Below are 10759 nucleotides of genomic sequence, written 5' to 3'. Positions count from 1 at the left end.
CTGTCCATAGCCCTCTCTCTATCTCTTGATATAGTCCTCTGGCCCTGATGCTGGGACACATATCCTGTGATTGGTTAGTCATTGCCTGCTGCCCAGGAGAAAGGCGTCCTCTAATGTTGACCACACCAGCGACCAGGGCCTCTACGCTGTTAGACATTAGCTCAGGAGCCCCTACCAAATCTGAGCTGATAGTAGCCTGGGGGCTCCCTTGCGGGTTCTTCGTATCTTGAAATAAGCCTGCCTTGGAATATCATTCCGGAGACACTTATTTGGACAATCGAAAACAAAAGATTTGGTGGTTTCGTTATTGCCGTTATTTTATTTTCTTCCTGAAATGTGTAACAACAACTCATCTGGGAGGCCTGTGGTCTGTTTGGGAGAGGGGCGGGGGAAATCCACTCTGACTATAATTTAAAAGAGAACGAATTCTTAAAATAGAGATGTTGATGAGACAGAGAACCCCCACTACACCTAGCCTGAGTTCTAAAGACCCTAGCGAGAACCGAAGGCGCTGGCTGTGGAGGCTCGCACAGTGCCTCCCTGCAACAGGCCAAAGAGGATCCTGGAAAAACTGCCACCAAATTAAAAGTAGGTATTTAATCTCAAAGGCAACTGCTCCCTGGCACTTGCAAAACATAGGACCCCACGTGACCCGGGGGCTGTGGTGGCCGCGGAGGGTAGCACTTCCTACAAGGTGCAGAGAGGGGACACGCGTGCCACTCTCCTGGGGCGGCGCTCCTTGTTGATTCCGAGACTCAGGGCAAAAGTTTGGCTGTGTCTAAGGGAGACGTTTGGAGCCATCTATCTTATTTTGTTTGAAAAGTCACTCTTTCAAGTTGTCACTGGAATGACAGCTCAGAAGAAAAATAATTTGCGGCCAGCCCTCCTCCTGGCTTCTCGGAGGAGCTCCCGTGAGCGGAGAAATCAGCGGGCTACAGTAGATTTGGGTTGGGAATCTGGGTTGTAAGGGCGTCGAGAAGATAGGGCCTTTACCTAGGACTTGTAATAAAAGCACTTGGATGAAAGCAGAGAGAAGGAAGTAGCATGAGAGCGGAATACAGAAGGGGCAGCCTGTGGACCGCCAGCTTGGTCTGCCGGGGTGGGGTTGGGGAGTGCGCTGCAGCAGAGTACGGGAGCCTCTGTGATCCCCTCCTCCGCAGCTGCAGGAAAACTCCTGAGACCGATTCCGAGGCTCTGCGGCTGGCGGGTCCCCGAGCTGCAGGGGATAGAGGACAGCCAAAGGCCGGAGGAGTCGACTCTCAGCCCCTAAGCGGCTCCTAGAGACGCTCAGTACTCAGCTCAGCCCACGCGGCCGCAGAAAACACTTTGGTGTGGCCAGGGCGTGGCTAAGCGTGAGCCACGCCCCCTCTTTCCCAATTCCCCTCCACTCGGGAGTCCCATTGGTCACGAAGACGTCCAATGAGCACACGGATCAAGGTCCTACCCCGGGTCTGACTCGAAAGCTCCTGCCAAAACTTTGGGAGTTTTTAGAGAGGAGTTTTTTTTTTTTTTTTTTTCTCCTTTTTTTTTTTTTTAAACTAACGGATCATTATTGTTGTTTTAAATTTAGCTCTTAGGGCTTAGCTGTTTGGGTTTTTCTTTCGGTGTCGGGCCCCTGTCTCCCCGGCTTCTGCGGAGTAGCAGAGCGAGGCCGCGCCCGCCTCGTCGCCCCAGAGCCCGGCGATCGCCTCCATCCACCCGGCGGGGAGCGCGCCCGCCGCGCCGCCTTTCAAGCCAAGCCAGGGGCCCAGGCCGTGGCGGGCGGCGATCGGGCCCTCGCCTCGTCCCTCGGTGGCGCTAGGGCTCCCGGGTTGGCCCTCCACTTCAGGGCGGGCAGAGAACCGAAAGCAGCTCGGGTTCGGCTGGGACACCGCCTCTCCCCGAGCACCCACCCACTTCCCCACTCACCCAGGACCCCGCCGGGATCCTGCCAGGATGTTCGCAGCCGGCCTGGCTCCCTTCTACGCTTCCAACTTTAGTCTCTGGTCAGCCGCCTACTGCTCCTCGGCGGGCCCGGGCGGCTGCTCCTTCGCCTTGGACCCGGCCGCTGTCAAGAAACCCTCTTTCTGCATCGCGGACATCCTGCACGCCGGCGTCGGGGAGCCGGGGCCCGCTGCGGAGGGACTGGTGGGGGCCTCGGCAGCCCTCACCGCACACTTGGGCTCCGTGCACCCGCACGCCTCCTTCCAAGCTGCCGCCAGGTCCCCGCTCCGTCCCACCCCGGTGGTGGCGCCCTCAGAAGTCCCGGCTGGCTTCCCTCAGAGGCTGTCTCCACTCTCCGCCGCCTACCACCAGCATCTCCCGCAGCAACCACCAACGCAGCAACAGCAGCCGCAGCAACAGCCCCCGCCTGCACCCCGGGCGGGCTCCCTGCAGCCACCGACTTCGGGGACGCGGGTGGTCCCCCACCATAGCGGCTCCGCCCCGGCCCCCTCCAGCAAAGACCTCAAATTTGGTATTGACCGAATTTTGTCTGCAGAATTTGACCCAAAAGTCAAGGAAGGCAACACTCTGAGAGGTACGTCTTGCTGGAAGGCCTCAGGCCTCACAACTACCTATAAGGGGCCTGATGTCATACGGGTTTGGGGTTTGGGGTGCTTTTATATTTAAGGCCAAAATGAGGGAGAAGAAAACGAAATGAAAGAAAACGTAGTGACATGTTAAAGTCAGCTATGTTAAAAAAAAACCAAAAACAAAAACAAAAAACAAACAACTTTCGGGTTACCTAAACAGCACAGAACCAACCGGCGTCCGTACTCTGGTGGCTGCAAAGTTTTGCAAAAGTGTGTATATTCCATCTTTTGAATGAAATATCTGCACAAAGATCTAGATCTTTCTGACAGGGAAATCTCAGCATGAGGACACTTTGCATTTATTTGATTTCCGGGGAAAATCCTTCAGAATTTCGGGGAAGCAAACCGGCCGTCTACGCTCCTGAAGGGAGAAGGGAGAGTGGGGGTCTGAAGGGTGTGAATTTGGGGTTTGTAGAATTCCTGGAAGGAATTCCGAAAATTACTTCTTTAGCAACATTTTCTGAAAAGCCTTTTCTCACTATGGGTGTACTGGTTAGGCTTGACACACACTCTGGGGCAATTCAGGCCCCACTCTTCGGTGGCAGTCGGAGAAAGAGCTTCTTGTGGATAAAGGGTCCTTTTTGAGTTCAGTAGGTTCGAAAAGGGAGAAGGGAAAGGAGGAACAAGTCGCCCAGAGTGTGTGAGTTTGTGTAACCCACTCTTCCTCCCCCTACCCAGATCTCACGTCGCTGCTAACCGGAGGGCGGCCTGCAGGGGTGCATCTAGCCGGCCTGCAGCCTTCAGCGGGACAGTTCTTCGCATCTCTAGACCCCATTAGTGAGGCGTCTGCCATCCTCAGCCCCTTAAGCTCCAACCCAAGGAATTCTGCTCAGCATCAATTCCAAGACACGTTTCCAGGTAGAAAAATTCCCGAGTTCAGCCGGTGCCTCGGCAGTGTGGAAACCCAGTAGTTGGGAGTAGGAACCTCCTAAGTCCTAGGAGAGAAATCGAATGTTCTTTTTAGTGGACCATTTGGAGAAGGCCATGCTAGGGGAGCCAGGATAGTGTATATATATGGGTGTGTGTCACTATCCCTATTCTTTTCGCCCAGAGAGGGTGGTTTGAAAATGAAGTATTCAAAGGTGAGGGTTTTATACTCTTCGTGCACGCGCACACGCCACACACACACACACACACACACACACACTTCGCTTGGCTGATTAATCTTCTCTGAAAGACAGACATATCAAGGGGGAAATAGAGGGTTGTCACTGGCAGTCTATTTAGGCCCCAGGGACAATCCCAACTGTTTTAGTCTGTCTGATGGCTTTGTATTTGGTTTATGCATTTTTCTCTACGGAGTAGCCATCTCTTCTTAGTGGTTTTAGGCCTAAAGTGGCCTGAAAAGATGTGTAAAAAAATCTTCCTTAGGCCATTCCCACACAAGCAAAGGAGTGTAAATGCCAAACACCTTTAAATATCTCTGAGACCAGAAGGCTGAAAGGCTGTGGCCCTAACAACACTAAGTGGCTCTGAATCTCTCTTCCTGCTGGCTGGCAGGTCCCTATGCTGTGCTCACTAAGGACACCATGCCACAGACATACAAGCGGAAGCGCTCGTGGTCCCGCGCTGTCTTTTCCAACCTGCAAAGAAAAGGCCTGGAGAAGAGGTTTGAGATCCAGAAGTATGTGACCAAACCAGACCGAAAGCAGCTGGCGGCCATGCTGGGCCTCACGGATGCACAGGTAGGATAACTCTCTGGGCGTTCTCCCGCAGGGATTAAACGGCAAACAAACAAACAAGGTGGGGCAGCAGCCTCCCTGCTCAAACTCCTGGCTACAGCAATCCAAACATAAGGTCTTGAATTTCACAAGGCTTTGTGGTGTAGCAACTCAAAGCAAGAGGAGAGGTGGGTAGGGATGGAGATGAAGGAGAGGGAGGGAGAGAACAGCCCATCCCTGAAGATGTGTGTCAACAGGCACGCGTGTTTATTTTGGCCAAGAGGCCAAAGGACCGTGGAGAAAGCAAGTCGACCACGGGAGAGGATAATTACACACTGACCAGAGTGCGCTTCGCTGCAGGGGGCAGTTTATTTCCGAAGAGATAAAGAAGCAAAGTCAATAGCTTGTTGTTGGTTTCCGCCGCCCCTGCTGGGTTGTGAAATCCCACTTGTGAGGAGCTGAAAATATAATTTCAAACGGAATTGTTTAGCGTTACTTAAAGACAAGGATGGAGCAGTCACAGTCCCACTTTCTAACAGACAGCCCAGTCTCTAAAGATAGTGTCTGTTGGCAGCGGAGTTGAGGGAAAGGAAAAAAAAGATTTTCTTAGAACATCCAAGAACATTTTTTTCAGTAGGTTTCCACGACTTGATTTAGAAAACCTGTTGTCCCGGATTCTCTCTCTCTCTCTCTCTCTCTCTCTCTCTCTCTCTCTCTCTCTCTCTCTCTCTCTCTCTCTCACACACACACACACACACATTAGAATTTATCTTTGGTTTCTTTTTTGACCACAGCACACTCATCCTATTGGGCCTTCTTGCTTCAGTGCTTTCTCCGAGCTGCCTGTCAGACTTCTGTCCCTGTGTCTTTCTGTTCTCAGTTACACAATGCGCTTCCTCAGCACACGGTCATCATGCTGGAAAGCCCAGCCACCATCTACCAGCTGTGCATGTTATTTTTAAAGGGGAAGCTAGAACTTGGGTGACTGCGTTGGGTCCCCCCAGGGATCATATATTTATGTAGATTCTCCGCTCCATCTTTCCCCTATTCCTCCATGTTGCACGTTTAATTCCAGCATTTTCAGAGTCCCCAGGAAAAGAAATTTGTTTCCCCGCAAAGACTGTCTATATCAACTCAGTATATATATATATATATATATATATATATATATATATATATATATATATATGCCATATACATATATATGCCAAACTGATTTTCCTTTACTTATAGGCCAGCAGAGAAGCCATTCTGCTGCGATTAACTCTTTGCTTTCTCCTGTCCTTTTGCCCACTTCCACTGTTAAAACAGTGGCTGCCAAGGGCTGAGGGCTGAGTACCTAAGAGGCAAGGCAGGAGGTTCTAAAGTTCAAGGTTACCTTGGGTTCTAGAGAGACCCAGTCTCTAAAATTCTAAGGGTGGTGGTAGTGGTGGTGTTGGTGTGGTTTCTGTAGTGAATATCTCTGGATAGTGTGTGGAGACGGGAGTCGTGGCATGGTATGCACAGTAGGAGTGTATGCGCAGTTTGGGTGTCAGGACTCCTTGAATCCTTCTTACAAGTGTGGTGAGTTTGGTGAGATTATGAAGCAATTTCTAAAAATTTGCTCTTCCAGTTTGTACCCGGGGCATTTCAGGCTTGAGATTCGAGGGCCACATTTAAAGAATTGTCACTAGTGGGTTGAGTGAGTTTCACGCCTTGATTGCTCCTGGATTTTTATGCTTGGTCACTGCGTCTGCATTGCGAAGACACAGCAAGCGTCCGCCTTGCTGTCCAGCCTTACCCGGGGTGGGCATAAGTCCAGGTATGTTGAGCTTGTTCTTTATCTAGCGTCTCTGCTGTTAATACGCTCAGGTAAAGGTGTGGTTCCAGAACCGGAGGATGAAGTGGCGGCATTCTAAGGAGGCGCAGGCGCAGAAAGACAAGGACAAGGAAGCAGGCGAGAAGCCTTCGGGCGGAGTCCCCGCCGAGGGTGAACGAGAGGAGAGGAGCCCCAGCCGTTCCGAGGGTGAAGCCGAGAGCGAGAGCAGTGACTCAGAGTCCCTGGACATGGCCCCCAGCGACACGGAACGGACTGAGGGGACGGAGAGGTCCCTGCACCAAACTACGGTCATCAAGGCCTCAGCCGCGGGGGCCCTCATCACAGCCAGCAGCAGCGCGAGTGGTAGCAGCTTCAACTTCAGCAGCACCAGCAGCCTGGGTAGCAGCAACGCCAACGCGGGCAGCGCCAGCAGCCTTGGCAGCAACTGCTCGGAGCTGCTCCCGGCGCACCAGCCCTCAGCGAGCAGCAGTCCTCAAAGCCCGGAGATTGCCCAAGCCCCGCTTGCAGGTTTATAGACTGGACTGAGGGCATGGTGTGCAGCTTCCCCAACTCTGGATGGAGTTTGTGCCTACTTTAAGTTGGTGGCAAGGGTCGTAGAGCTGGGAGCTGGACGCCGTGGGCTGCCTCTTTGGGGTTTATACCTTCTCTCTTGCTGCCCTGGCTGCCTGAGGCCCACAACCCCCAAAAGAGTGGAGAGTTTTAAGGTTCCCCACTCCCACCCCCCCGCCAAAGAAAGAATTCAACTGTTCTCCCTACCTAAGCAGCTCACACTGTGAAGTGTTCGGTGGAACTGTTCCTCTGAGCACCAGAGGTCTTGGCATAAGGACGCGCTGCACTTAGGAGGCCTTTAACTTGTAAATAAAATGTTTACTACGGTTTGTAAATGGCCGTTTGGAGTGCTGGCTTGCTGAGGGTGCCGAGCTAGTTAAATCGCAAAGATCAGGGACCAGGACATTAGCCCCAAACACTGCAGACGGCAACAGCTCAGAGAAGGGAAAGTAGCTCCAGAGCCTGTTACTGATTAGACCCCTGACGGATGGTAGAGGTCTCACCCAGCACTGAGAGGCTTGGCAACCCCCACCTGTGACTCTGCCTGGGTGCGAGTCTCGAGTCTCACAAAGGAACACACTAGAATCCTGGGCCTGTTCTGCAGATGGCTTCCCCTAAGCAGAGTCGGGATGCAATGCGCTCAGTTTGTGTGGAATCCGCCCTGCTGCTGAGCTGGAATCCAACCAGGCACAACCTTGCTCCCTAAGCCCTTGCTAAGTAAGCTCCCAGCCTGGAGTCGGAGGGCTGTACCTGTGCGACAGTTCCGTGATGGATTAAAGGAACCCAAAGTGGTAGCTCAAGAAAAGGATAGAAAGGTCACAATAGTTAGGGGCTGGAGAGCAGGGCTTCCAAGTGCCAGTGCCCTGCTTTTAAAGAGGTGAATGGAATTGGGCAGTGATGTCGTGGCTAGAAATGTCAGATGTGACCTGGATGTGGAGCATCTAGAAAATAATACCTACCATCCCCCCGCCCCCCCGTAAAAGCTTTGCAGCTCTCCCCCTGGAGACGCCCACTCCAGACAGTCAGGTTCCCCACTCCATCACTCCACTTTAATGCCGACACTAGGACGACTATCGGGAAGGTTTTTCTTTTTACAGACGGAGCCTTCTTCTACAACCTGTTCCTTTCCCCTACTTTCCTTCTAAGGATGTGAAATGCATTAAGATAGAAAAACCATCTTTAGGGAACTTGTTGAAACAGCAGCAGCAGCAGCAACAGCAGCAGCAACAGCAGCAGCAGCAACAACAACAACAGAGATGTCCCTAACAATTTTTGGCACAGAGTAGTACCAGGGCACAGGGTCTCTTAGAGCTACAGCCTAGCATCTAATTCCTGCAACTCCTCCAGCCCAAGAAAGGGAGGCGAGCGAGCGCCCCGGCCGGCCGGGTCCTAGGAGGCAGCTTCTGCTGGGAGGAGCTAAAGCCGGGCTGCTGCGCCTCTTGTTTCCGCGCTCCCCTTCCACTCAGTCCCTGGAGCTGCTTCTGGCTTCTTGCTCTGGACCGAGGGCTGGATTAATGAAAAGGAATACTTTTTAGAAAGATCATGGTGAGTGCAGTTGGGGGGAAAGCAAGAATAAATCAAGATAGAACACCCCTCGCTAGGACCCCAACTTAAAGACACTGCGCTGGCTAGTATCACTAATTACTCACAAGAGCTGGGACCACTGAGAGCCTCTAACAGCTCTTGGCTTCAGGTGGGGATGAACAGTTCCTCAAGTCTCCCTTTGGGCTTTTCTCCTCAAACTTTAGTGCTCCCCCTGTACCTCAAGTTTTCACTTATTGCTTAGATTCCTCCTCTAACTCCAAAAATATTAAAAACCTAGACTCCAAACAACCCAAAGTCACGGAACTAGGACACATTTAAGAACTCAGTTCTGACATTAAAGAGAGCAGAGCCAGGGTATGCCCGGCGAGGAGCCTGGCCCGTCTGGGGAGAGACTGGGTGGGGGGGCGGTACTTCGTGCAGACTGCGCTTTTCACTGCCTTTTGGCCTACGGAGCCCCCTCTCCTGCTCCTCTAAGCAGATGGCAGCAGCTTTGAAGAAAATCCTGGCTTCTAGACTTAGTAACTAAAGGAAAGAAACCATCCCTGGGGTAATGGTGCACTTTTCCGGTTAGAGCTTCGGTTTTCTTTCAGCCATGTTGGTTGGGCAAGACCCGGGACTTGCGGGACTTGCGGGACTTGCCGGGAGTTGGGGGGAGCGAAATTACCCAGGGGTCTGACACCTGGAGGAGGTAGCCGAACGGGTCCCACCTGGAATGGGAAGTCTGAAACTCCGATGGTCTCTCTCTCCCTCCTAGTTTCTGATGGTCCACCAACCATAAGGTCACAAACCCTGTGAAGTTTCATTTATGTGGACAAGGGGGAGCTGCAGAGGGAAGCCCCCTCTCGCTCCCGGTAGGCTGTGCAGCTGGACTTAAGGCTGCCTTTTGGGGCCGGTGGTTTCCTGCCAGAGGATGCTTGTTAGGCTACTGGGGTCTTTCTGGAAGTGCGTGATACTAGCCTGGGTACCTGAGGGCTGAGGCTCCTGAGGCAGAGAAGACTAAGTGAAGAAGATTAGCAGACGCCAGGTTTCTGGGCTGGTTGGGGCCCGAAAGGAGCTTGCCTCGCGAGGCTCCGGAGCCGTGCAGAGGTAAACCGAACAGAAGTGAGGCCTGCGCCCCTCTTTCAGAGCATGTGGTTTGAGACTCCAAACAGTGGTAGCTCTTTCCACAGAGCAGGGCTTTTCCTTACCCTTTGGAGGAGTCTCCTCATTCAAGAGCCTACTGAACCAAGACACCAGGACCTCCGAAAAAACACATGCAAGGGTGGTGGCCAGTGTGGATTTCACTAGGGAAGGAGTAGGAGTCTGACGCTCCGACCCCAACCCTGCACTCACTGACAGACCCAACGTCGGAGAAAGACTCTTAGGGTCTCTTTTAAAACTGTGTGTGTGTGTGTGTGTGTGTGTGTGTGTGTGTGTGTGAATGGATGTGAGGGGGTTCATTCTCCACTGTATGGCAAAAGAAAGGGGAGGATCCTCATAGCACCTCATTCTATGTCTGTGGGTGGGACGTTTGTCTCCATAGCTTTTGTCTGACGCCACATTCCGCAGACCAAAACCGGCCCAAACCAGATCCACCTTCTGCTTTTGCTGTCCTCGGCAGAAAGTGGGGAGGAACCTGGATTTGAGGAATGTGCCACCCCACTTTCCAGGCCCACTGGGGCCAAAGCTGTCAGGTTCTGAGCAACAGCTGGAGGAAGCCTTTTCTCTAAGGAAGATTCTAGCCGACTCAGCCAAGGAAACCACTCCCTTTCTTCACCCACTCCTCACCCCTCCAAGGATTGGCAGAGGCTGCAGCTTCAGCCCTCACAAACCCCTGATCTGCTGCCCTCCCTTCAAGCCTCTGAAGGACCACGAGAAAAGCCAGAACTCCTGATCTTTTTCTCTGGCCCCTGGCAGGGGTGGTGGCTGGGCCACACTGTACCAGTGGAAAAGGCGAGGGAACATTGCTAGTTCCAAGCAGGCTTTCTTTATCAAGGTGCCAGAGGTCCAGGAACCCCGAAACTGAGCCCAGGTTTCCCTGCACAGGGTCACAGCTGCCTGTAGAGTTCTCAGAGGCAAGGTAAGAAACGCAGTCTGTGACAGGGAGTTAGAATTGAACTTTATGGGGCTCTAACCAGTTCAGGGTCAGGACCGCCTTCTCTCCAAGTTTTTTTTTAAAGCAGACTGGTGGGATAGGCTCATGGCTAGCAACAGAATAGAGTCCCAATGAATTTTCAGTGTCTCCATGTTGTCTAAGGCAAGCCAGAGGCTCTTCCATGACGCACGCCCTCATCCTGTGGAGAGTCCAGCCTACTTACCAAGTGGGATGCAATTGGTAAGATAGCCTCTCTCGCACCTGCTCTCCCCTTACAGGGAGACTGAAAACTGGTAGACATTGGGGCTTTGTTTCCCTCCCCCATTTTAGAAAGCAAGTGTATGTGTTTACATTCCATGATTACTTCTGATGCCCTCCCTCTAGGGATGAGACACTTGGCAGGAAGAAAGCTGATGACACATGTTCAAGACCACCTGGTGAAAGAATGCCAAGTCTGAGATGGTGCTTGGGACACGGTCCTGCTTCAGAAGAATGCAGGAATATGAGCGCCTTCTCCTGGCAGGTCTGACCAAAGATG

The 10759-nt window shown here is 52.5% G+C and overlaps 1 protein-coding gene across 1 annotated transcript; it reads left to right on the top strand.

The window, feature by feature from the left end:
* The first annotated feature begins 1526 nt into the window (after window positions 1-1526).
* Hlx (H2.0 like homeobox) lies at window positions 1527-6937 on the top strand. Its single transcript, XM_052200789.1, has 4 exons — window positions 1527-2518; window positions 3252-3431; window positions 4074-4258; window positions 6086-6937. The coding sequence occupies exons 1-4, from the start codon at window positions 1936-1938 to the stop codon at window positions 6566-6568; spliced, it is 1431 nt and encodes a 476-aa protein (XP_052056749.1). The 5' UTR covers window positions 1527-1935; the 3' UTR covers window positions 6569-6937.
* The last annotated feature ends 3822 nt before the right edge of the window (window positions 6938-10759 follow it).

The sequence above is a fragment of the Apodemus sylvaticus genome, chromosome 12, assembly GCF_947179515.1.
Source record: "Apodemus sylvaticus chromosome 12, mApoSyl1.1, whole genome shotgun sequence".
NCBI lineage: Eukaryota > Metazoa > Chordata > Mammalia > Rodentia > Muridae > Apodemus > Apodemus sylvaticus.
This window is presented reverse-complemented; position numbering and strand designations above follow the sequence as displayed.